This window comes from Platichthys flesus, chromosome 17 (genome assembly GCF_949316205.1).
Source record: "Platichthys flesus chromosome 17, fPlaFle2.1, whole genome shotgun sequence".
Taxonomy (NCBI): Eukaryota; Metazoa; Chordata; class Actinopteri; order Pleuronectiformes; family Pleuronectidae; genus Platichthys; species Platichthys flesus.
The window spans coordinates 11,957,513-11,984,587 of NC_084961.1; the positions used below are offsets into that span (position 1 = coordinate 11,957,513).

The 27,075-nt window shown below is 42.9% G+C and overlaps 3 protein-coding genes across 3 annotated transcripts in view; 2 read left to right on the plus strand and 1 right to left on the minus strand.

Annotated features, from left to right (window-relative positions):
• Positions 1 to 6,552, plus strand: part of rftn1a (raftlin, lipid raft linker 1a) — a 29,148-nt gene extending 22,596 nt beyond the window's left edge. The window contains exons 5-10 of the mRNA XM_062409620.1: positions 559 to 1,294; positions 1,387 to 1,590; positions 2,679 to 2,788; positions 3,053 to 3,156; positions 4,210 to 4,285; positions 4,587 to 6,552. Coding sequence (XP_062265604.1) covers positions 559 to 1,294; positions 1,387 to 1,590; positions 2,679 to 2,788; positions 3,053 to 3,156; positions 4,210 to 4,285; positions 4,587 to 5,024 — 1,668 coding nt within the window. The 3' untranslated portion in view covers positions 5,025 to 6,552. The remainder of the gene's footprint in view (positions 1 to 558; positions 1,295 to 1,386; positions 1,591 to 2,678; positions 2,789 to 3,052; positions 3,157 to 4,209; positions 4,286 to 4,586) is intronic.
• A 246-nt stretch (positions 6,553 to 6,798) lies between these two features.
• oxnad1 (oxidoreductase NAD-binding domain containing 1) lies at positions 6,799 to 15,358 on the minus strand. Its single transcript, XM_062409621.1, has 8 exons — positions 15,202 to 15,358; positions 14,621 to 14,736; positions 13,393 to 13,459; positions 13,170 to 13,273; positions 10,989 to 11,130; positions 9,305 to 9,550; positions 8,991 to 9,099; positions 6,799 to 8,832 (listed from the first exon to the last, which is right to left on the minus strand). Exons 2-8 carry the CDS (start codon positions 14,728 to 14,730, stop codon positions 8,675 to 8,677), a joined length of 936 nt encoding a protein of 311 aa, XP_062265605.1. The 5' UTR covers positions 14,731 to 14,736; positions 15,202 to 15,358; the 3' UTR covers positions 6,799 to 8,674.
• Positions 15,359 to 22,389: 7,031 nt separating this feature from the next.
• On the plus strand, positions 22,390 to 24,535 carry LOC133972274 (proline-rich protein 15-like protein). Its single transcript, XM_062409622.1, has 2 exons — positions 22,390 to 22,702; positions 23,234 to 24,535. The coding sequence occupies exon 2, from the start codon at positions 23,254 to 23,256 to the stop codon at positions 23,632 to 23,634; it is 381 nt and encodes a 126-aa protein (XP_062265606.1). The 5' UTR covers positions 22,390 to 22,702; positions 23,234 to 23,253; the 3' UTR covers positions 23,635 to 24,535.
• The last annotated feature ends 2,540 nt before the right edge of the window (positions 24,536 to 27,075 follow it).

Genomic DNA, 27,075 nt, shown 5'->3' on the forward strand with positions numbered 1-27,075 from the left:
ACTTATCTGAGACCTTTGTGTATGTGTGTATTAGATAATGCTGTGTAATAGACACAATGTTTATGAAAAATAATGTGTGAGTATTTTATAATATAATGTGTGAGTGTCAAAAGATGTAAGCATAGGGGAAGATGTGTCTCATTATTGTTCGACGGCAGTTTAACGATCTGATTTCCCTCCCGTAGAGTACTGTCTAAAACTGTCAGCCCAAATATCAACTGACAATTAACCACCAGAGCCTCCATGGGAGGGAGTGAGAAACACACATGCACGCACAAACCCACGCACACGGATTGCGTTGATATAATGAGGTCCCTTTGTCATTTGAATATTTGATCTTTGCAGATGATTAGGCGGGTTGTTATTCTGCAAAATAACTCCTCTGCATACGTCAGCCTTTGTTTGTGTGTAAATGAGGCTTTGTTTGTCTGAAGGTAGTCGGACTGAAATTTATTTCTGGTGCTGCGGATGTCGTGTTTTATATCCATCCGTCACTCAGATTTGAGTTCAGTTTAATGTTGTGTGATAACATTGTGTGTGTGTGTGTTGCCTCTACAGATCCAGGATGTAGCGGAGCAAGGGATGATGTTTGTGGGCTTTCTTCAGCAGCCAGGGGGCGCACCCTGCTTTCTGGGGCAGTGGGACCCGGAGGAGCTGTCGTCCTTGCACTCGAGCCCTTCGCCCATCCATCGCAACCCCTTCAGCGCCAGCACCAGCCCCACAGATCTAACAGAACCCCTTCAAAGCGGCGCAGAACCCGACGATCTCCCTTTTGAACCTCGAGAGTCAGATCATGAAATGGTAGAAGGTAACACGCAGCCTTTGGTGCCCAGAGAACTGGACTTCAGCTCCCTGAGTCCCACCCCGAGTTCAGAGCTCAGCGCAGGGGAGCCAAACGAACGGATTCAGACCTCACAGATCATTTTGAAAGAGTCGCTGGAATCAACAAACCAACCTCAACATCACAGTAGGCCTGGCGTGGACACGGATCAGTGGTGTCCAAGTCCGAACCCAGTAGACACCCGAGGGAGCCGGCTGCGTCCCGGAGAGCAGCAGCGTGGCGTACCAGAGCACAGAGAGTCCACAGAGAAACACTTTCACCTTCCCGACCAGGGAGAAACACGGGGTTCAAGCCCAGACGGCTGGCTCAGCTCTCCAGAACTGGAGCGCAGCCATGAAAGAAAGTCCGGCTCCTTCTGTGCGGATGCACAAGGCCGAGAAACAACACACAACAACAACCATATTGGTCTCAAGAGTTCAGAGAAAGATAAGAACACGACTTCAGCACAGGCTCGTAAGTAACCAGCCTCCTGTCGGTTTGACAAACTCTCAGGGAAGTGGATCTATCTTGTCCTGACTTCCCTGTTTCTTTCTTTGTGATTGCAGGGATGCAGCTCTTTGCCCTCTACAACCACACAGGAGAGCTGAACACGTCCCCGAGGTTCTACTCGCTGAGGGTGCCGCTCCAGCTCCAGAAGGAGGCGGGGCTAGTCACAGAAGTCGATGCGCACTGGCTCGACCACATGACGCAGCACTTCACCAGCGGCGCGCGCCTCGTCGACGGGTTTTTCCAGCTCGGAGATGATAACGGTGGGTTCCAAGGGCACATCGACAACACACAGGACAGATGTGCTGCAGCAAAAACTCATCATCACATCCTGGCAGAATAGATGACAGAGGAAGCTTCGGAAATAAGTGGTTATTACTTGATTGTATAGGCTTTAATATGATACTGTCATTATGTAAGAATTTATGAGAGAATATTTCAAATCTTTGGATAGACCCAATTAAGCTGTCCCAACTTCTAGTCAGTATGGTAAGCTAAGTCAATCACCTCCTGGGTTTAGTGTCAATAAACTTTATTTGCACAAAACTAACTAGAAGGCCCAACAGTCCTTATGAAAGCACATTTAAATGTACTCACTCTGGATTTTTATTTGGATCTGCATCAAATTGCCCACACTCATAACTATCAGTCTCCTAAACATGTGAAGATCCTTGTTACATGTCCCAGCCCTCTATTAAATGTCCGTAGTTGAGTAGTTTTTACGTAATTCTGCTAACTTACTGTACTTAGGAGTGGGAAAAGAAGGAGAACTCAGGTTTTATGCGATTTTCCCCGCGTCACTAACAAACAAATACAACATGAACCGTCCTTAGGCGAAGGAAAAAATGGCAAACTATTCCCTTGATCACCAAAGTCAGTACAGCTCAATTGGAAGCAGTTTTAATATCTGTATTATTAACAACTAGAGGAGAAGTCACAGGATCACCAAATAGCATATGATTCATCCTCTCAAGACAAAAGTAATGAATCAACCCACCTACATTGACATCGGTAGAGCCGACCGCTAACACGGCGGAAAGCAGCGGTCATCCCCCTTTCACTTGTGGATTTCTTAAATGAATAGTTCAAACTCTCAGAGAGAATCACCTCCAAGAGGAAAAGCTGCTCAGGAGATCTCTGCTCCACCGCCGGGTAAGGGATGCTATGCGTGGAGTTACTGTCATGTGCCGTAAGTCCACAGCTTACACCGCAAGTCGCTGCTCAGTCACCCATGAGATGAGCAGGCTTAAGTCACAGGAAAGTGGGGGATCAATAGTGAGGGATTGGATTGCTGCATCACGTCCACCCTCCTCTGTTTGTCTGACTGTACTTTGTGCCGTTGTCTCTGCAGAATCCGGCGTTTCATCTGTGGACAGTGTCTTCATCCTGCAGAGCTCTGCGGAGGACACCACAAGCACCTCCTATGACGCCATCGTGGTGGAGCAGTGGACCGTTGTTGATGTGGGTCTTTTTCAGTTTTGAATACTCTGGAGGAGATGTGCACTTTGAGAAATCCTTTGTGACTGAAGGCTTAAGCCGTTTTTCTGTCCTACATTACGTAACAGTGGAGAGGAAGGAGAGTAGTGTGGCTCAGCTTAACTTTGCTTAAATGAATGAGTTCTGTATTGAATGTTAAATTTGTGTGTGTGTGTGTGTGTGTGCACCTTCACTGTGTGAATGACTTTGTGCAGTTGAGTGAGGTTTCTTTTTCTCTCTCCTGCTCAGGGTGTGGTGGTCAAGACGGACTACATCCCATTGCTCCAGTCTCTGGCTCCGTATGGATGGAGGCTCATGTGTGTGTTACCCACACCCATTGTCAAGACCAACAGGTACTGGACTGCATCCATAGATGTCATTGTTACAGCCCTCAACTCAAATCTCCTGTAAACCAGTCCTCCTGCTGCGTCCTCCTGCTGCGTCCTTCTGCTCCATCCTTCTGCTCCATCCTTCTGCTCCATCCTTCTGCTCCATCCTTCTGCTCCATCCTTCTGCTATTAACCGGCAAGGATGTTGTTGTTGCCACCTTTCCTATGTCGGTTTGTTTGCAGAAGGTTTACGCAAAAATTAGTGAAAGGATTTCCATGAAACTTGGTGGATCAAGACATGGATTTAGAAAGAATCCATACAATCTTCAATGTCACCATTGTCGTGAATGCACTGTTGTCATGGCCAAAAAGTAAATTATTGCTGCTGCTGGGACCGAGCACTGGTTGCCTCTTTGTTCACAGTGTAATATTGAACGATTTGCAAGTCCAAATTGCACCAAATTCAACACTGCACCTCCTTCGGTCCTTAACTACACAAGTGTGTAGCCAATAAGATGAGTTCTCGACTTGAGATGTATATTTCTCACATAGAGATTTCTAGAAATAGAAGATAAATGGTTTTCCCAGAGAATAATTCATCGATCTTCATAAACAAACAATCTGTTCTATACAGAGGACTGATTTGTATGAATGTGTGAAATTTGTTGCAGCATGAATATAAATTGCATTGTTCGTTACATCTGATCATAGGAGCAAAGACTAATTATTGCTTTGTTGGCTTCAGACTCATTATTTCTCTCTCCTGTCTCATTCTGTTGTGTGGATTCGTACTGACAGTTTAGCTTAGACTCTCAGGACAGATGGTTTGAGATCTGACAAACCACGATCACATGCTCATCGCGACATGAAACCGCGTTTGAAATCCATCGGAGCTGCGAAACCAAAAAAAAATTTAAAATCCAGTCGCGGAGACGCTCTCGTCTTGTAGTCTGTCACTTTACAAACCGCAGCGAACAAAAAACGGATTTCAATACATGTAGCGATATGCCGGCTCATCAGATTGTAACGGTAATAAAAGGGCCGCTCCTCTCTCTCTCTCTCTCTCTCTCTCTGCAGTGACGGGAGTTTGTCGACCAAGCAGATCCTCTTCCTTCAGAGACCCGTTCTGCAACGCAAGAGAAAAGACTTCAAGGTTCGTTCCCCTTTTTCCTTCCATCCCCGCTGCTCGTCTGTCACTTGTCTCTGTTGTCTCTGACTTTGTGTCACAAAAGGTGCCATTAAAAAGTCAAGTTGCTAAATATGGGATGTACAGCAGATATAAACCGGCTCATGAAACATCTAATAATAGGCGACTAGTCGGCCTCAAACTGTACAGCAGAGAGGCGTCAGTGGGAGAGGCTTTGTTGTGGTTTGGCAGGTGTCTGGAGACCTGGGAAGAAGAAAGACACGGCACCAAGTGCAAAACTGTCTCACACACATCTGATTCATTTCAGATGCTGAACCTCAGGGGTCGCAGCAAGGCAAAGAGAAACTCTGCCGGAGAGGACGAGAGAGAGATCAGGTCCCTAATGATGGATGTGGAGATGGACAGGTTGAGAAGAAACACAAACGAGGAGGAAGCGGAGGCGAGGAGGCGCTGGGACGGCGGAAGGAGCGATCGGGCGAGCCACCGGGAGCACGGAGATGAGTGGGAGGAGGAGGAGGAGGAGGAGGAGGATGAAGGACATCAGAGGGGCTCCGTGTTCCTATCGGGGAGCAGGTTTTCTGTTGAGGACCAGGAGGAGGAAACTGACATTGATTTGATCCCTCTGTCCAAGCAGGAGAAGTGTGTGAGATGGACAGAAGTGTGTCAGAGAGATGACGGAGGGGTCAGGGAGGAGGTGAAGACGGAGGAGCGCATCAAACAGCAGCTGTTTTCCGGAGTTTGTTGAAACATTGGGCACAAAAAGAGAAGGAAACCCGCTTAGTTTTAAGTCTGTTAAAGGAGTGTTTCGATGAGCTGGATTCTAGTTCCTCTGTGGACATTGATATCCTGTATTTATATCACGCACTGTTATTTCAACCTGCTCTGTTTAGGGTGAGGCTTTCAGGTTGTAGCTCCCATCAACGGGGAACGTGTTGTGCAGTTTCTCTGCTTTGGGTCAGTGTTGCTGTTTGATGTGTTTGAGATGAAATGAAACTGAACAGGACGACACAGACACAGTCTCCAGTTTGAAGCCTTAAGTATTATTTTCTTGCCCATTGTTGTATTTTACCGCTTTCTTGTAATAGGGCTGTTAGAAGGGGAGTATTGATTTGTCTGGGCTGTTTGTATTTTTATATGTTAACTTTAAAGATTAAGATAGAAAAGGTATCGCAAAATGTGAAGTAAACCACTTTGGAGCTCATCTGATAAATCTGCATCACGTTATGTGTTGGCCAATAAACCACTGTTTTAGTTCAGATGAGCCAAATATGTTCAAGGTTATTTATTATGAGTTGAGGTGGGTTTGTTTTCAAAATGTTTGGGAATAGCAAAACTGTATTAGTCAACCAATAATTTGTTAAGATTTTATAAAAGTGTTTTATTCGTCTTGGCCAAAAGATACGATATATTCAATAATAGATTCTCTACACTGCAGTGCTACGTTCTATTGGGTAGCTAAATGTTAAAGGGTGAGTTCATATAAAAAATATTTGTCATTGGAGCTGGGGTAAAAGTAGCTGTCCGAATAGTTTTAAATTTTTTGCCAAACTCTAGAGATGATCAGTTTCTCCACCACAATATGAGGGAGGTGAATTTGAGGTGGGGATTTTTATCTAGAATTACTGCGCTGTGGTTGTTTAAAGCATGCGTTCCCCCCCCACAAACTCATGAGATCAGCCTGAGCTTTGACTACTGATGTCTAATCAGTCTAGACTTTAGATGTCACCGTGCATTTGAGCAACCAAAGCTAATCACTTCATCTGCGGGTCTTAGTGAACACAGCTGCCAAATTTGAAAAGGATTCTCAAGAGGCATTCTCAAGAGAGCGCATTGACAGTGACCTTGAGCTTTGACCTCCAATTTCTCCTCAGGTCATGCTTGAGTCGAGGTAAATGCCAGATGTAATTGAATTCCCTATGGATGTTCCAGATATATCATGTTTACAAGAACATAAGGTCAGTGTGACCTTGACCTTTCACCAACAAAATCGAATCCGTTTTTTTTTTAGCTCAAGTGAACATTTGTATCACATTTGGATAAATTCCCTCGATGTGTTGTTGAGACATTGTTTTCACAAGAATGGGACTAACAGAGGGACAACCTGATAACAAAATGCCTCGGGTCTGGCATTGGCTGGTGCGGGGGCTTAAAATAAATAAATCATTAATAAATATCATCTTTTACCTGTTGATCTGGATCAACCCCCTCATAAACTTCACACCTTCTTTAGAAACCCAATCAGTTTAACATTAATTCAGTTTTAAAGAGCTGTGTGCATTGCCCCATTTTTTTTTTTTTTTTTGTGGTTTCAAAACCTGGACAAGTCGAACAAACATTTTCCATTTGGCAAAAATAACACACGAATCAGGAATAATGCTTTTTTTGTGATTTGAGTGAACTGGACCTTTAAACATGTCTATTTAAAATCAGCTCTTTATTATGTTCCAGCCCATGTCGTGTGCAAGTAATGTGAAAAGCCTTTATATGGAAGCAGAGGTCAATATAAGTATCAACCCAGATCGACTCAGTTTCCTTTATTTCCTTTAAATGTCTCGCTACCATCATTAACAGTTTTCCTCGCACGAGACAGAAAGGCAGAAATGACTCCAATGAGTCTCAGCGGCGCTGCCCCCCCCCCACAGAGAGACAACAACAAGAGGCTCGCAGCCATCTCCGAGGGACGTTCAGTGATCCAAGCGAATCGGAGACCACCTGGAGGTTCCATTACAGTGCACCGTGGGATACTCACTCCACCCTGGGATGGGAAAACTGTTCATGGGTATGTGGATGTGTTTGCATGGGATAGTGTAAATGAGTAAAACAGGCTGGGACACTCATCCGTATGTGGGAGAGACGTGTGTAAGCTTCTCGCTCTAAAAATACAGCGACTGGTGTGAAGTTTGCATGAGAGTAAAAAACATGGAAACAATCACTCCATTGTAACTCAGTCAAACGACGCCAACCTCTTCAAATCCTGCAAATAAATAGCTCTGAGGTATTTCACTAAGTATATACACACACATGGTTTGACACATTTGCATCAGAGGTAATTGTATAAAGGAAAATCACTCAAACACTTAAGTGCAGTAAAAACAGAACACGTTGCTATTGTTTGCACCGATTCTCTCTGCTCTAGCGAATTTAAAGAAGTAGTTTGACATTTGGAAAAATGGGCTTATTTACTTTTCTGCCAAAGTGCTCGAGGTAAAGATATATTCTAAGTGTTGACTAGAAACAGGGAGAAACCACTGGTCTGGATTTTTAAAGACATATCTCCACCGAGGAGGGTTTGAATCAAAAAGACAGGAGTGAAAACAGCCTATGAGGAGTAATAAAAAAGGAGCTTATGAACTGAGAAATAGAGTAATGAATTATTTAGTATTTAGATTTTAAAAAATTGCAAGTTTTAAATAAATGTCAGTCAGGTGCTTTGAATAATGGATGGAGGCACAGCACAGATGATCTTCTGAGCGATACAGTTTAAAAGAAAATGGTAATGGTACCACATGCATTTTTAACCCATCCATTATTAATTCTACATTAAAACCTCAATTTTTTCCCCCAGTTATTTTGTGTTACTTCAAAACTTAAGGCTGTTTACCCTCAATGATAAATGGCAATTTTGTGGGGAATGATAAAACACAGTTATGGTTCCATCACATTAGAGCTGTTTTAATCAAATCAGGTTTAAAATAATCAAATCACATAATTCAAACCTCAAATTTGACCTCTCCCTCTGTATTTTTCTTTTATTAATTAATTTTTTTCATTCTATTTACCAAACACAGTGGCTTCATTTTCCCATTAAACCCTTGGCAGGAAAGCAAGGAATTGCATTTCCCCAAATGTCAAACTAATCCTCTAAAACATGGTCGCATAGGTTAATTGGTGCGTCAACATTTAGGTGACAATTCTGGGTCAAACTAAGCATCACCTATTATTCTGTTTAAGCAGAACCTCAGTGCAGGCTGATAATATGGAATCTGAAGGTATGTAACGTGTCAAAAGATAATGAAGGGGACACTGATGCTGGAGATTTGTTGCATGTTTCAGACATTGAGGAGGAAAATGTCTTTAAGTTCTAGTGTCTTTTTCAGTCTTCCTGTTTTAAAATGATGAGAAGTAAAACATTAAATGAAATCAGTCCACGGAGTCAGCTGATAACTGAAGTGTGGGCGGCCCCAGAGGCTCTATTGCAGATCAGACACTGGTTGCAGCAGCAGGGATCACAGGATGAATTCCCTCAGCTGCTCGAGCTCTCACATTTATGTCCACATCGCTGGAATCTCTCTTTCCATTCTTGCCGCACCCTGTGCGTCCTCCCCCGGAAAACTACAGAAGGAAACAAGAGCCGCGAGGACAACCCTGTGGATTCCTGTGAACTGTCGATCGTTTCTACCACCACTTCTCGAAGAGGATCCTGTCTTTCGAGAGGCCGAAGTCCATGAGGGTTTTGGAAATGCCTTCGATCATGGGCGGGGGTCCGCACAGGTAACACAAAGTCCTCTGTGGGTCCACACGGGCCCGCAGCTCCTCCTCTGTGATTCTCCCACCTGCAGAGACAGTTATTAAAGAGTCACTCCCACGTGGAGATTTGATAGTTTCTGTTCTACATGATGACACAGATAAATCAACAAAGACAGACCGTGCTGCAATTTGACAGTCACTCAGTCATCCAAGCTAAGCAAAGAAAAGTATGGGCTAAACTCACGGTTGATGAATGGCTGGACGCGTGGGTCGGCATCTGGGCTCTGTTGCGTGACGTGAAAGTCGCAGGAGAACTTGTCGGGGAAATCCCGACACACCTCGGTGATGGAGCTCTGGGAACACAGGGGTTCGGTCTTAATGCATTTGTTCCATCCTTACACACTGTAACCCAGCTTCCTTTCAGTAGCACGTACATGTGAACAATGTTGAATACACAACTCAGATATTTAAACAAAAGAAAATAAGCAGAGTTAAAGGTTGAAACGTTTCCTAAGATTCCTCCTGCTGATCTCGCAACAGTGTGATGCAGGCACGCACCTGGAAGAGCAGCTCGTGGGTGTTCTTGGCGCTGTAGCAGAGGTGAGCGGAGCCGATGTTGTAGTCGACGCTGCCCGAGGATTGGTTGAGATGCTGCAGATCTGCGGCGTGCAACAGAATGGAGTACAGAGGGTTGATCCCGACGCCGCCAGCCACCAGCAGCAAATCCACAGGGGGATCTGAAGGTGCCGGGTCAAAGAAGAAGTCCCCGCCAACACGCATGGCCACCTGGGAGCCCACTTCACACTGAGACGTGGGAGGGAAGAGAAAAACATTTACAAATGGAAAAGGAAGATGTAGCAAAAAGTCGTTGCTACAGACGGTGAGGAGATGGACCCTTGGAACCTTTTTATGACCTCAGCAGCTGAAACCTACATTTTCTAAGGACATTTTTACCCAAATCTCAGAGGCCATCGGGAATCGTTTGACAACAAATAAGAATCTGGCGGCAACGGCCAATATTTTGGGGCTGTTGTACTCCATTTACAGTCTGAGAAGCAGTTTACTAATTTACTCAAGATGCAGGAGCTCAAAGCTGTTTATTAGGAGCCGTCATCAAAACTGATGCTCCGAAAAGCACGCAGAGTCAAGAGAGGGACACATAGTTCATAGTCACACAATGGATTAAAAAATATATGGATAAAGAATTTTGTATTTAATTTTTTAATTTCTTTCTTTTAACTTTTATATATCCTGTCCTCTTCTGAGCGTAACTGCATTTTTAAATATCTGCTTCTAATACAGTTTGACTTGAGGACCTTCCACAAGAGCAGTTTCAATCAACTCACTGAAGCCCCCTAACTAACCCTTGGCAGCAATTACACGAGTGAAACACTTCAGAGGTTATGGGCAAAAAATGTAAAACTAGAAGCAAAAGGAAAGAATCATTTTTATGGCTGAATTACCGAAATATTCCATTAAGCTCAGTGCTCCTGCAGGGTCGGACACAGAGGAAAGACATGAAAAAAGAAATCTGAAAATAGCATCTGACTTGCGATTTTTCTTCTGAGGCTTCACCTGTATAACAACCAGTGGTGTGATTATGTAGCCTGATTCGTTCTCCAACTATAGCACATCCCCTTCTCACCCCCCCCCCCTTCCTGTTGCTCCACTCATTTGCGTTCTGCATCTCTTTCTCTAACACTCACACCTTGAAATGACTTCACCTTCTCTCTCACACACACAAACTAACAACGGCAATCTTCCTTGTTCATGACCAAATCTTCTTTCTGAGAACATTGCAAGTCCTGGAAGGAAGCGAACCTAACAGGTATCTCGAGTGACTTTCATTTGATCATGAGCACTGCTATGCGTCTTTTACACCCAAATCGGCAAGTATACGAAGGCTCCAAAAACAAATGCAAGTAAACATTCTTTATACAAAGAAAAGTAAAAAAATAAAGGAATAGGTGTTCGATAGTGTCTAGACTTCAAATAAATATCAAAAATGGCAGATTGCAGCCGGTATAAACCTGTGTCTACTACAGAGTTATTTGACCTGGGACTGAATGCTGATTGTATTCATTCCCACTGCAGATAAAAGCCAGATGTTAGCAGTTGTTAGTGGGTGTTTTGCCCTCCTTTTGTCCAGTAAAGGAGGGCTTCAGTAATATTGTGAATTAGCAATGGATTATTTAATAAAATGTTGTCTATATTTCCCAATGTGTGAATCCACTCCACTCACCACAGTGTGGACCCAGTGTGCCGGGGGGTGTTGGGTGTACTTTACAGCCAGTTCGATGACCCCTTCCCGCTGCAGCAGGCACGGGCTGGAGCACATGGAGAAACCTCCCACCTTCTCCACACCGGGGATGAAGAAATCCACCCTGTACACACAACCGCAAAACAGGATCGTCAGCTGATGATCAATTCAATGATAATAAAATAGTAAAATCTGTTAAATTATATAATATAATAATAACCATCAAGACAGCACCTTTCTTAACAAACTTCACTGAAGGAAAACATTTAAAATACAGGAAGAATTTAAAGGAACGTCTATTTACTGTATCATTACATTAAAAAGTCAGACTGTGGATCTGCTCTTATTCAATGTAACTGTATTGTAAAGTATCATATGTATTGTAATGAAATGCACATGGTCTTTAAACTCTAACTTAAATCCATTGGTTTAAACCATAAACACACATCATTTGAGTGAGAAAAGCGGCTGACTTTTCAGATTTCAAAACAATAGTTAAGAGTAGGGTCCAACAATGTGCTGAACTGAAGGTCAACGTGTGAGCGAAGGTGGAGTGGTGACCTTTGACCTTGCACTACGGGTTCCAGCGCTTCCAGAAAAGAAGAAGAACAAAACCGAACCAGATGGAAAGTTGCCAACTAGTTAGTGTATTCAAAGTGTTCCATTAAGAAGGAGAGTGGACAGAACCCCCCCCCCCCTCTCACCAAGAGGAAAAGAGCAATGCTAAACAGTCAGGCTCATTTTCACCAACACAATGACCCACTGTTACACCAGAGAGAGACACTGACTCCACAACCCTCAGAGGCATCATAAATATGGATCTGCTCTGAAGACACATATGTTCCGCCCACAACAGCCTCCTTCTCATTCTCCTCCTCCTCCTCCTCCTCCTCTTCTCCCACCTGGAGACCAACTACCAAACGCTACTTTTTTTCAGAAACACTGGAACAAAATCTCCATCCATTTACATTCATTATCAGTAGCTGCAGGGCAGCTGCCTGCCAGTTTCATATCTCACCACCGCCCACCTACAGTATGGCTCCATATATATTTTCTGCACGTGAAGGGAACACTAATTATCACCAGAAATAGACTGGCAGACACAAACTTGGAAAGTAAACTCTGTCTTAATTAAGTAACTTAACTTTGTACTAGTTTTGATAAAAACTTTTATTTGTATAATATGTATTAATTAAAACTTGTCACAGACCCTCCAGCAAAACTCTGTTAAACAAATCCTTGTGATATGATGGTCACTTTTATTTCAACACACTATGGAGAATTATTTGACTTAAGATCTGCCTTTAACTCTTAGGTATTTTATTGTGAATGAACTTGTCTGACAATTACCACAGATACAAATGGAATTGCAGAGAGGACAAGAAACATAAACAAACTGAGTTAAAACATCCCACAGTGTCAGGCATCGATCAAAAACATCATCTCCAGCATCTTTCAAGTCAAAGCTTCAGATATTGGTGCAACCCCTCGTATACAACAGTTCAATTCACAAATCTTTGTGGAAACAGGATTTTATCAAGTAAAAACAACTATTTGGTTTGTCCTTATTTGACAAAAGATTTTGAACCTTCCCTGAGTCGAGTTTCTTCATTTGATCAACATCAGCTCTTCATGCTAGATGGTGTAACATTAGAAACTGTTCAGGGTAAAGTTCAACTCCAGTGTGAGAATATAAATAAAACACAACACTCACACCTTGTGGTGACTGCAAGTAGTTCAGGCACAATGGTATAAAAAAGTGGGCTCAGGTCTGGATATAAATTTCAATTTCGTTAACAAGGTATTACAATGATAGCTTCTGTTTAAATTTTCATTGCTCAGAGACAAGACAAAGAGGCAAATTGAAAAAACTGAATAATCTTTGATTCATGTTTGTGCATTTCTGTTCCATATTTACCTTGACTGATAATCTAGAAGTCACACAATGTAAATAGCCTGGATACAAATTGAATTCTCATAATGTATTCATTTGTCTAGGGAAGAGAAGTAATAAAATTACTTAAACAACACGCATCTAAGCCAGAGGAACAGTCTCATTTCTCCTCATCTCCCTCTCTCAGGCGTCACAAGACAGTGTGTTCTTCAACCTGACAGAAAAATGTTTAACAAGTTGGCGGTAACATTATGAGAGCCTCTACTCACCACTGTCCCGCTTTGAAGCTGAAGTTTGGATGGACGGCTATCCTCAAACGTCTCACTGTCTCTGACTCATTTATTATTCCACATACTTGAGCAGGATACAGAGGCTGTTTAGACATTTTGAATAGGTTGATTGTCAAGGATGAGTTATATGTATTTGATGTAGTCATGTCACAAAATGTCATAGTTTACAGATACACATATTAATCACAAAATATCAACTTACACTCTGTCTGGAGTTGTTTGCTGTCCTCTCGAGGTGGTCCATTTTTCTTTTGGAGGTCATATTTCTTCTAATAAAGAATGATAGTTTTTGTCAGGTGCCTTGAAAGTCGAATGTTGCTTAAAGAGTTAGTAAACAGAGACTGACAGCATTGTATAACGAGTGACTTTGAAATAAACCTTTGCCCTCACTGAGCCAACTTAAAGGGCCAGTTCCCCCAAATGACCAAACAACAATTGTTGTCACTAGCCTCTTGTCCAATCCAGCTCTGTGGATAGTTTTGCTTTTATGTGTTTAAATAATGGGCTATTGACCTTTGACACCTCTCACACAAATGGAGTTGAGATTTTAAAGAAAATCACATTTGAATAACACGTAGGTACTCGAACGACAAAAGTGGTTCAAAGTGTGCAACTAAAACCCAAACTATTTATAGTAAAAGATCATTGAGAAAATAGGTGGAAGCAACGAAATGTTGGCACAAGATTCGGTGCACGAGTTGCTGACATCACCACTTGTAAAATAATTAAATCAATCAGCTATAGGCAGTAGTTTTTATTGTGAACTTGTCAAATGTGCACTTCTGTCACTTTCAAACTGTATACCCATTTCTCACAAGCACCAATAAACCAGACTCTTAACCAATACAGAAGTTTATATGATTAACGTTAGTATCTATATGCTTCTCACTCCTGATCCTTCTGTCTTTACTCTTTATGATTATAAAAACATTGGCGGTGTTGGTTAAACGCTCAAAAAACATGAATACACCAATTTTGTTTACGAAATCATGATTTTCCCACATTCTGACTCCAAAGCATGTGAATGCACAGTATGTCCTCAATTGTAAATATCTACATTTGGGGCAGGGTGTCTCCAGATATAAACAAATGAAATGTTTCCCCACTGTCTCAGGTTTGAAAGACTATTAGGGCCAGGCTGACTAGAGAGACGTGTTTCATGTAAAAACTTAACCAGCGAAAGACCAACAACATAGCATGTACCAAAACTACAAATAATTTTTCTTCTGTCTGGAAGAGCAGAGCCATTTTTCTAAGTAAAATGTATTGTCCATTCGGCCATATGAACACCACAGAGACGGGATTGTTAAGACACTCAGGGCTGAACCCTAATGTAAACATATCAGTAGATACATAAGTACATATAAGTAAACAGTCAAAATCCACATTCTGAAGACAAACACAACCGGTACTTCTCTGTAGAGACTCACCTTGAGGTGGAGCTGGGCTGGACCAGCAGCCGGGAGCAGAGCAGACCAGCGGCGGGACCTGGGAGGCTGAGGCTTCGGGCAGCGGAGGACAACAGACCCGGGACGCTCATCACGACCTGGGTTGGATTCGGAGAAGAGCAGAGGTCCTTGAGGTTAGCTGACAGCTGTAACTCACCCACAACACACGTGACTGAACCTTCTAGCTCGAGGCTCAGCTGAGTGAGCGGAGTGGACGTGACGGCAGCACACACACCAAACTCCACTTACAGAATGATCCAGTGTGTCCGTACATCAACTACATAAACACCTAACTTCACAGGAAACAACCTCAATAAACATGGATACTACTGATACTGACCGCTGCCAGGACCGATGAGGTTGAAGAGAACAATGTTTAAAACGTTACATACTAATTATAAAGCGGTTCTGTAATTATTTAGTTTGGACAGTTACTCCTCCGTCATGCTGCTGCTGAGGGTTAGCACACTAGCTAACGCTGCTAGCATGTCAACGCCGGTGTTTGCTGTTGGCCAAACAAACTGTAAACCGTAAACAACGAGCCGTGGCGCTTCGTCCCTCACCGACACAAGATGACGCTGGGTTTCTGTCAAATGTCGTTCATAGTTTCATCCGGTATCTCCGGTGTAACCTTGGTAATGTTGTGGTTATATGACAGGGCTACGTCTCTTCTTCTGCGACGTTTAGCGGCAGCCTGGCGTCTTCGTCTGCGGAGAGTTTGTTAAGTTTGAGTTCAGGTAGTCTCAGCAGCGCCCTCTCCTGGATGAGGGGCATGTAGCTCCGAGGTCTATGTTCATTAGCTGACCAATCACAGTCGGCTGGATGTAAACACGTACAGGTAAACATTTGTATAAATTAAATAAAAAATATAAATACAATTCTGTGAAGAAAGTCACACTTGTTTAAAAAAAAATCTACATTATTCCATATATTTATATATGTACAGTGGCTTGGTTCAGATCTATGGCGTGAAACTAATCTCGTAGGATGCGGTGTTTTTCAACACAAACTCACAGCTCCAGATGAAGATCTCTCAGCTCTGACCAGGAGATGATGTGAAAATTGAATAGGATGTGATGTTGAGTTAAAAGCTGAAAAGTCTCTGGTCCAACTGGTGCTAATCAGTCTATGGTGCTAATCCTGGAATTCCACATCGATTCATTCATAGTACAAATTAAGTCATGTTTGTATCATGTTTTCTGTTTCACCTCGTTGTCACCTGCTGCTTATTACTATTTTCCCATTTGTGACAAACTTCTCTGAATGAGTGCACATGACTTTGTCAAAACTATGGATTTAGTACATGATCCAAGCTGGAGACAGCTGAGGCTCAGCCATGCACAGAGCGTTCAGACATACTGGTCTGAAAGCCTTCACCCAAGGATGTTCCCAGCCCCCCACCTGCTTCTGAGGCTCTAAACATTTAAAATCCTGAAGACCTGAAGCAAGAAATTAAACTGAACCCGGGAGTTGTTCCAGTCATGCTGGGTGAGGCTCTGCCTAACACATGTCTGTCTGGAAAGGGTCTGATGATGGATGGTTGGATTGCCTTGCTGCCTGCATCCTCATGGTAAAAGCATAAACTGCTTGGAACCTGATGATAGCGGTGCAGCCGACACTGACCCAAAAGCTGCCTCAACAAGCTGGAACTGCATCTGCAAACCAGGAAGGAGGCCACCTCTTCAGAGATTATTACTGAGCCTGAAAAACAGACGGGGGGGGGGGGGGGGGACTGGCCAAGTTGAGGTAAACACAAACACACACACACACACACACACACACACACACACAGTACACAACTTTGTAATGTAAAAACCATGCATTTGGCGTCATCTGGTGGCCAAATGACACAGGGTGTTTTTTGTTGTGAGGAGCAACATGAGGCCTCCTGTCAGCTGCTTTCTCTGGGAGTCACTTTGATCATATTTGATGTGTGTTGATGTCAGGTTTGATAGTAAAACCCTCCTAATGCAGCAAAGAGCAAGGTATTTTTAAACTGATACGAATGATGATGCTTTATTTAATCATTGATTACATTTTCACACATCCTCTCTTCTTCAATGGCCGTTACGCAGGTTACATGAACAAAGTGTGTTGCCATAGAAGCTGACACAGAGTTTTCATCAGTTCTGGGTCAACTCACTGTTTTCTGAAACAGGCCCAGAAGTGGGTCGTCAACTAACCAGAAGGTCGGAGATTCAGTCCCCAGTTCCTCAAGTCGATCCCCAGTTCCTCCCGAAGTGTCGTGCCTCACACTGTGAATGTGTGAATGTGGTTTGTACTGTGAAGCACTTTGAGTGGTCGATAAAAAGCAGAGAAAAGTTTTACACAGGTTAAACACAATCGTTTTTGCATGTGTTCCCTGTATGTTTGATGCCCTCCCCACCTTCACCATCCACATTAGCATTTGTGCAGACATAAGTCAGAAGACGTCTATAAAGTATATTTTTTGTCTTTCTTGTGGAATACAAACCCTGCAAGTCATACTCATACCAGCATTGCTTTTGCAATACTGGGTAAAATGTCAAATATTATATTGATAAGTATTGCAACTGTTTTCAACAGGACCACTAATCCATGCAGCTGCCAGCTGGTGATGTGGAATGATCCATATGGGAGGTCACTGCTCGTCCTAAAAAAAGCAAAGCTGAATCGTGGAGCCACAGGCACACCAACCTGTGTCAAAAATCAGTTTATGTATGTCATATATACAAAATAAATACAGCAAATCTGTAGATGTTTCTTTTATTATTGCCCTTTTCATTTCAGTGTAAACTCAATTTAACATATATTTTTGGTTGAAATGTTAATGTAATCATAAAAATATACATAATTGCAACTAATCACAGCGTCCTAGATATGTTTCTCATTAAAAAAAAATTGTGAATAAGAGATTGACTTGTGAGGAAGATGGATTGTTTGGAGAAAAGCCACGCAGACACGAGAACCCAGGCCCCCTCTTGCTGTGAGTTTTACATTGGCTTCCACATAATTTTCACCCAACCTGAAACACACTTAAGAGTTAAACCAAATGAGTACTGGAATAATATATTTTGTAACCCTCTAGCTTTCAGATCCAGTGTTTAGCTGAGTTAGAGGGTTCCAATCAGGTCTTGTGGTAATGTTTCCTTAATATCATATAATTTATATCTCAGCATTGGTAAATATTAAAATGAGAATGACCATTTCTTTTAATGAGGATATTGCACCAGGTTAGTTTCAGTTTAATAGTTAAGGTTTCAGATAAGGCACTTGCTGGTTTATGATCAATGTGCTCATGAATGCAGTATCCAGACCTGTGGGTGTGCACTTGCTTTATTTTATGTGTGTGTGGCCGTCTTTCATGAGAATAGCACTTAAGAGAAACACCACAACAAATGCAAAGGAAATAACCAGTAAGTGTTGAATTCCTTTCTGCATTCCTGAAGGCTTCCTCTTGAACGTCTGCAGGGCTAATGACACACGCTGAGGTCTGACGGTGACTTTAAACTGCTTCAAACTCACAGTTTAATAACAGCACGGGGAGAAGAATGTGCCACACAATACGATCAACGAATCCACCACACAATGCAAGACATGAAACTAATTCCAGTCACAGCAGTACAAGTCGGCCCGCTCCACCCAAAACGCAGGGGACAAGTTGTCAAGAGCAGTTCTCCTTTTATTTCTGCCGCATGAAAAAGTCGGTATTTGTTTATGAAGTTTCCTCGGAAGGACCAGTAAACCAGGTGGATCTATACATGTCTTTACTATCCTTTAATACACTATAGCCACTCATCCACTTTAAAAGATTTTCTTTTTCTGTGTGTGTGTGTGTGTGTGTGTGTGTGTGTGTGTGTGTGTGTGTGTGTGTGTGTGTGTGTGTGTGTGTGTGTGTGTGTGTGTGTGTGTGTGTGTGTGTGTGTGTGTGTGTGTGTGTGTGTGTGTGTGTGTGTGTGTGTGTGTGTGTGCGAGCCGACTCCACCAGTCCAACTGGCTGCCTTCCTGCTCTCTTTTTCCCAGGGTTGAGCACGCCTTGGTTCAACCTGTTGTTCAATGTGCTGCATGGACCAAAAAAGATTTTCAGGTTTATCCTTTCACAAAGACGTGCCAAACTCATACGCACACCTGGCACATGCGTGAGCCACTGGCTTTTCCGTCATCACACGTAAAGAGGCAAATGCGTAGACAGAAGGATCGTGTTCGTCTGAGTCAAGATAAATATGTACACATGGCTGAATGTATCACTTTTGTTCAGTCAGTGTGTAGAAAATTGAGTCTACCTGTGACCTTTGTAATAATGAAAGTGATTATGGACAAACCTCTTCTCACAATCAATTACAAAATGACAGTTTTACCTGATAAGATCGAACAATAAGCTTAAAGTAAACAAAATCAATCAGTACTTTTACCATGAAACTAGAAAGGTACGCAGAGAGCTCCACATTCATTTTAAGAATCCACATTTAAATTCACCAGATCTGCAATTTTTTATTTTGGATCTGCCCCAAATCCATGGATTCTTCTCAGGGAAAATCAATGACAATGTTGATAAATGTAAAAGAACGTTTTATCCGACCTCTTATCCAGATATGTACCAAAATTGACTGTGTTGACACATCCTTCCACCCAATTTCGTGGTAATCTGTCCAGTAATTCTGCTAAGTACCAAACAAACAAACAAAAAGAAACCATGATCTACTCAGTGGAGCTTATTGTAACTGACAGCTCACCCTTTCAGTGTCTGAAGGTAAATAACACACTGCGGTTGTCAGGGAGAAAGAGAAAGCGTTGATTCACGTAGCTTCTCGTGACAGAATGTCAACCATTTCCCAGACAGAGACAGATGCTGGTGGAGGGAAACACCTGGTGTGAAAAAACAGTTTCAATATCTCTTGACATGTCATTTCGTTTTCGCATGCCCATCCTACAGCTCTGTATCATTGGGCAAATATCCAGATTTCAGCCTGAGAAAAACTTCAGATCAATAGATATGTGTTCTCTGGGTGGAGAGAGACTAATGTTTACACTGTGGTACAAGTCTCTACATCTCAGGAGAGGATCTCAGATATCTGATGTTTTCTTTATCCGGTCGTGGCTGATGTTCACAATCAACTCTCAGTGAGACTGCCTGTGGTGTTGTGAAGAGGAAAGATGACATGTAGAGATTTGGGACTGAGAAGTGGAGAGGTGATGTAACGAGATTACATCCGGTGATTATGAACCTGCGTCAATTTGACTCTTTGGTGAACAGGGAACCAGGCGGAAATTATTAGTATTATTGCTGATTTATCAGAAAACATCTTTCAATCCATCAATCCATCAATCCATCTATCCATCAATCCACCAATCCATCAATCAATCAATCCATCAATCCATCAATCCATCAATCCATCAATCCATTAATCTATCAATCAATCTATATATCTATCTATATATCTGTCTATCTGCCTTGCACTAATGTACAGTGTGTTACAATATCAGTGCATTTAGTTTGTAGTATGGGTCCCTTATCTACACACACACACACACATACACAAATATATATATTATATTATAGCTACTGGAAGACATACTCAAATGTCTTCCAGTAGCTATAATGAACATGACACATACTATTATAATTCATTACTATAATGTTAAAACTGTGTTTCATAATTAAAGTTGCCATATCTATATATTATAATTTTGTTTGTCTTTCCACAATATGCATGTACTTTAATATTAAACTGTGTGTGAACCTACTCTTGAGTTTTTGCAGAGTGAGATAATGACTCCACAGAGTATCGACTGTGATGGGTGATGATAGCAGAGGGAGTCCCTCAGGTATTCAGGCCACCCACCGCTGACTGAAGGGGAGAGAGAGAGAGAGAGAGAGAGAGAGAGGGAGAGAGAGACAGAGAGAGAGAGAGAGAGAGAGAGATGGTGCACATTCCTGTTGCCACAACGACAGCTTTCACTGTAAACTTCAGAGAGGCAAACACAAGGCGATTCCAGATTCCTCCCTCCTCTCTGAGCGTCTGTGTGTATCGACTCGGCTGCTCTGCCCACACTGGGTCTTCCCTCTTGGCACAGACACACACACAGAAACCATTTGACCAGGGATTACACAGTCACACCAGGAGAAACTGATTTTCCTCATCTCTGGCAGATGAAATATCCTCACTCTCGAGGATCCAATGACATTTCGAAACTCGGCTTTGACACAAAAGAAAGATTAAGAAGAAAAGATTATGCCAACCCTGTGCTAACGTGATTACTGTAGACCTCAGCTGTAAATTAAGACGTGATCTGTTTGAGTATGGATACGGAGATTGAAACGTTTGCTCTTCTCCAAAAATGTCTCTAAAATATGTAACACACATGTTTAACACCTGACTGATGTTTTAAGGACGTACCTTAAGTTTTTAGAACTTAGAATTTCCAGGTTCCAAGTTTATTTGTATGTTGATTTTGTTATAAAGCCTTCTTCAAAATGTAACGTAAACTCTTTGGTGCTACCGTTATGAACGGTTTTAAAGTTAACAGCCTGGTACTTACAGGTGGCCTAGTTTTGTAATACAAGGCATGAAAATGAATTACACGGAAACAAAACATACAAACAACTTAATACAAAGGTGGTATGTGTGCTGTGTAACGTGTGTCTTCATGGTGGTCACTAAACTGAATTGCATTACAAAAAAAAAAGCATTAAAGTGGTGATATAATTACGCAATAATAATTTTGGTAATAATAATTACTAAAACTGTAGTGACGTAAAAGTATTAAGTCACATGAAATGATCATGAAAAAATAAATATTGCGAAAAATAAACGAATGACATTGTATTTATAAGCAAGTGACTTTTGTGACATATTTTTTTCATCCTTATAACTGATTTATTTATCATTAGTTGATGACCATGTTACATATCTGTTGCACATCTGTTACATTTTTTCTAACTTTATAATCCTAACTCAGTTTTAGATGTGTAATACCATTTCTGATTATGTTGCATGTGCATGAACCAAAGCACATCTGGGTCCTGAGTGAGGGATGTGATTCAGTCATGTGTAATTATTTACAGCCAGGGAGTCAGACAGAAAGTACAACTACATGAAACCCTAGAGAAACTCACACTGAAGTCAGAGTGGGACCTTCACTGTACATTCTGAGGACAAGGAAGGAGGCATCACGTGAGACAGGTACCCCAGCAGGTTAGATAGGCGCCAGGCCAAACTGCTTCCCCTCTCAAAATGTTAGCTTTCAACAACAATAATAATAACAATAACGACAATTGCACGTCTGGTGCAGAAAGGTCATTTCAACACACTCCTGACTTCCTCCTGGGCCGCGTCCCCTTCGAATTCTAAGCAACTCTAACACTTACCACCGAACAGACTGCCCAGTGCAACCTGTTTCTGGTCAGTGGTTATTAATAAATACCATCAACACCACTGAATAAACACCTCCACTCCTTTGCACGGCAAGTCACTGAAGCCTAAACTGCAGGGCGTCCTAACATTTCTAGATAATTTTGCGTCCTGACCTGGGTTGGGTTCGACTCATACAAAGGGCCCTGATACTGCAGAGGCGCGCGCTCCCATGGGTTTGGTTGCCATGCAACGACAAGCCCCGCCCACCACCGCAAGTGCAGCTCTACCTGATCGGGTTCCCACGTGACAGATTCTCAAGGCTCGTCCAATCAGGAGTGACGACAGGTGCTCGGGCTCGGAGAGTTTCGGAGGCGGAAACCTGCTGGTTCAGTAGCTTGAAGCCGCTCCTTATAAATGTGTCAATTCATGAGCGCTTCTCTGGAGAGTGGCCGAGGAAGAGAAGGATTTTTTTCCTGAGTTGAGGAGGAGAAGGGAGAAATAAACGCGTCGACAGGTGGGAGATGAGTCTGGTCCGGACGCCTGGCCCGTGCGTAAAATGGATCCTGCTGCGACGCGCTGAGGGGCTGCTGGCACAGTTGTTGTGAGCGCTTCACCAGAAGAAGAAGAAGAAGAAGAAGACATTGCATTGTCCTGTGGATTTAAATCCGAACATATTGATAATTGATATCCAACTTCTTTCAAAGGGTCCCCACCACCTGTTGTGGCCAAGGTAAGGCTTCATGAGCTATTTTTTGCGCATTTGCATTGTTCACTTGTGAATCACAAGCCTGGGTTTGTTCTCCTGTTCCCACGACTCATTAAACCAGTTTTGCAGAAAAGATAAATAGGGTTACACTGGTTATTCATAGGATCAGTTTGTCCAAAACAAAAGCTGTCTGACCAGTGGAGGATGGAGGGGAGGCAGGTGCAAATAAATCAGGATATGACAGAACTGAAAACCAAATCATTTTTTCCTCAATCCAGAGAAGGCAAATAATCAGGGTCAAACTGAGTTAAGATTACTGAAGATATGTGGCACAAGAAGAAGACCATGTGTCAGCCATATTTTATAGATAGGCTAATGCTCAGACCATAGTATATGTTTTATAAGCATAAATTTGAGATTAGGAGTGTGAGATGAGAGAGGGGGGAGCATCAGTTCAGTGCATGTAAACAAGTGATGTCCTCTCAGCAAAACAATTACTCTATTCCATAGAACAGCTGAATACTGAATACTGAATACTTGTGCTTCCTGTTCCAGTTTCCAACCTCCAATCAAAGATGACGGAGAGAACCCCATGGTGGAAGGCATTCCTGACAAAGAAGAAGCCAACTGGCCCCAAGGATGCAAGTGGGCCCCACGTCTTCGGCCCAGACTTTGACCCCTTTGCACAAAAAGATGGCTCCACAGGTGCCTCCAGGACCACCGGCGACCAGCCCCTGTCCCAGCAGGACTCAGGCAAGAACTCCAGCATGCTCAGTGACGACACCTACGACGACTCCCGCCTGGAATCCGTCTTCAACGAGCAGACGTGTCGCAGGAACATGAAGGTGTCCCGCTCGGGTCGATTCAAGGAGAAGAGGAGGGTGCGCTCCAGCCTTCCCGTCCAGGAGAAAGAGACACAAGAGCATGCGGCGTCAGGGAGAGAGGAAAAACGGTGACGGGGAGGAAAATGAAAGAGAGCGAGAGAGAGAGACTCCTTTGAAAAGATGCTCGAGGAGAAGGAGAAGGATCTGAGAACCGTGAAGATGCTTGGGGCATTCCAAGATGTCTGCTGTGTGTTGGTGATGAAGGAGAAGATATACTGCAGGAGTTGGGTTATGTTGTTAGAGAAATAATGAAGATTTGATGAAGGACTTGTGCCAGAGGGACACAGAAACAACAACACGTGACATGATTGTATTTGTTATGATGGTCACTGAACCAATTGGCCAACGATATCCCCTAAATCCCCAAAATGAAGAGGTGCAGTGGTAACGCAGTGAGCACTTAACGTCCCGCAGTGTCTCCGACTCTATCAGGGGCACTGTCGTCATTACAGGACAACTCATAAAACGACCTACAACAAGCACAATCATCCAACGTAATTTACTAATGAAGTGTGATATGCGCCGAGAAAAATATTGTTTTATAAGATGTTTACATTATTTGTGTGATAAAAATAATATATGTTATGACAATGAAGGATAAGTATAATGGCTCCCTTTCTACCGTGCTTTTACAGAAACATGATGATTCCGAAGGGTTTAGAAGGATTTTTATGAAGGTGTAACCGGTCTTTTTTTGATGATGTGTGAAAACAAATCAGCTAATGTAAGAAATGCACACTGCCAGCCAAATGCATCAAATATTTGTAAATGAAGGATGATATCCAGCATGTTTTTTTTTATAACATAATGAGCTCTAATCAAAGTTACTGACATTGAAGTCATGTTGTATCCCGCTGGAGGAGAAATGCCACCAAGCTACTGAAGTATGATCCAGAAACTGACGTAGCTTTGCTACACAGGACGACTGTATTTTGGATCGCCTGCGAAATAAATCGGGTCACAGCTACAATCAGTTGTATCAGTGTGTGTTTGTTTGTGCATATGAGCGTGCAACCTGCTAGTTAATGTGTCGACTAAGGTGTTTATGTTGTCCTCCTTTAGAAAACCGACACATAGTTTACACAAAAACTGATGAAAATCTGCACTCAAGACAAAGCATGAGCCCAAATGTGCAAGACTTGATATTCACAAGTGTTCCGTCGCTGATCGTGACTCACGTTCTATTAATATATTGTCTGAAACGAACAATAGGGACCAGTGCTATTTATGTATAAATATTGTGTGCGTTGTAAGTCATAGAGTCTATGACACACACTGTCATAGAATGCTGAATGCTGTAGGACACAGCATTCGCAACTGTTCTGTCACGTCAAGGGAGGAGCACGCCTGTGTCACCGCATTCCTTCGTCACAGTTATGGTTTGAGGTGTGTGAGCGTGTACGTGTGTTTACGCAAGCGGGGTTAAGACTGATGCACACCTCGGAAGTCCCAATGTAAATTGTTGGACTTCCTGGACTGCTGAGGCCATTCAATCAGGGCGAATTGTAGCGACACGTTCTACCACAAGGGGGCGCGATTGTGCCACCATGGAGCCAGAAAGTGGTGTTGAGTTGGAGTGAAATTAATCCGATGCTGGGAAAGAAAAAACCCACCATGTGAGATGTTATCACGGAACCATGTCCTCGAGCAGCTCTCACACAGGCACATTGTTTAGTCTGCTCCACAGGTGAGATTCAAGGTGAGGAGGAAGATATTCCTCCAACTTCAGCCTCTCTCTCTCTCGCTCTCTCTCTCTCTCTCTCGCTCTCTCTCTCTCTCTCTCTCTCTCTCTCTCTCTCTCTCTCTCTCTCATTGGTCCAGTGTTATACAGTGTGGGCTGGTTCTGGTGGGTATAAGGTGTGGCCTCGTACTGGTATTGCGCCTCCTGCACATGGGAATAAACCAGTATACAGCCCGATTTATAAAGAGTATATTGTGCACGGCCGTTGCATGTTGCATGTTGTCTGCCATGTGCACTCACGCTTTCTGAGCATGTTTTGAAATTAGTGCAGCAGCTCCTCGTGGTTTCGTTACTGGAGACGCGGTGTCCTTTGACTAAAAATAACTTGGGAACTGTCATTGGCCCGAAGTGAGGAGCGCACCATGGAGACTGGGAAGCTCTGAAGCTCTGCTCCGTGCAAACAGGTGGATTACTGCTCATTTCTGAAGGTAAGACCCACTTCACCATCACTGATTGATCCAATTTAATCCATGGATGACAGGTGGTTAAACAGTATCATAATATAACTCTTGTTTCTGAGGTTTTATAGTAAATGGTGGATTTACGCAGGAGCAAACAAAGAGCTTCCTAATGGTTTCATTTTAAGAACATTTTTTGATCAAGTTTAGCAAAGAAAAGCACGTGAGACAAAGGTGGATTGGTTTTGTTGACTATTGGATCCTACACACCCCACTGCTGTAAACAGAGACATATAACATCTCAGCTCTGCATAACAGAAAATGTTCAAAACTTGACAGGCTGAGCCTATTTAAAATGTATTCAAATAGGATCTACAGCTGGTTAATTGATTATATTCTCCCCATCAACTCCTATTTTAAGATCCTGGGGTTCATAGTTGTCATGTGAGCAACCTTGTTACAACTAAAGGTGTGAAAACCCCCTGATAGAGTTGTAACAGCTGCATGTCTGTGTCACTTTGGATCCTCGCGGCTTCCGGGTGAACCAGACGTATTTCAGGTCAGTAAAAACAACTGGTGTGACAGAGGTGCATTTCCAGTGAGGCCCACCTGTTCTGAAGGAGCTCAGCAGATCTTGGCCCCCAAGAAACATCCACAGAGGCTGCATGACACAGATATGAAGATAGAAATAGCAGGGGAGGACAGCGCGCCAGTTGCAGATGGGGGAGAACGCAACACATGAACTTTACACAAGTAGATAAAGACGAGGGACAGATACACAGAGATTCAACAATCTCACCATCTGCTCTGTGTTTTATTAAACTGCGGGATCGTGAGGAGATTCCTCAGAGAACTGAGTGTCCACAAACATGGGATTGTTTTCAGCCTTTCGGCCGTGGCAGAGAACTAGTTGAGAATTTATGATGTCAAGGAGGTGGGTGGGGGTCTCAGTGACTGTCAGTGGGGATCATTTACCAGCCAAGTTGCCAACTATGCGGGGAGATTGAAACCTGTTGACATATTCCTGGAAAGCTATCGTGGTTTTGCTTATAACCATGTTGAACCTGAAGACATCCTACACATAAGCCCGAAAACCTAACAGTGTTTTGTGCCCCGCCATGTTCCTGTGGTTTTCCCTTAACATGTTTTCCACTCAGTTGCTGCAGAGAAGGCCTTTTGTCAGTGAGCGACCCGAGGGTCTAACTTACTTCGTCGCACAACACTCACCATTGTTCCTGCCTCCAAAGTCCCACCACAGAGCATTGTGGGAAGAAGATGAGGAGGACATGGGCTCGGGGAGAGTGTGTGTGTGTCAGATTTCTCTGGGAAGAAGGAGCGCTCGCTGTTTCCTGTTTTTTTTTGCGGCCCTGCGGT

Bases quoted from the DNA above. Each gene is read 5' to 3' on its own strand.
- LOC133972274 (XM_062409622.1), top strand. From the start codon at position 23,254: ATGACGGAGAGAACCCCATGGTGGAAGGCATTCCTGACAAAGAAGAAG.
- oxnad1 (XM_062409621.1), bottom strand. From the start codon at position 14,730: ATGAGCGTCCCGGGTCTGTTGTCCTCCGCTGCCCGAAGCCTCAGCCTC. The intron at 13,460-14,620 runs GTGAGTCTCTAC...ATTCTTTATTAG, and splicing joins CAGCCCAGCTCCACCTCAAG to AAGAAATATGACCTCCAAAA. The intron at 9,551-10,988 runs GTGAGTGGAGTG...CCCACGTCTCAG, and splicing joins CACACTGGGTCCACACTGTG to TGTGAAGTGGGCTCCCAGGT.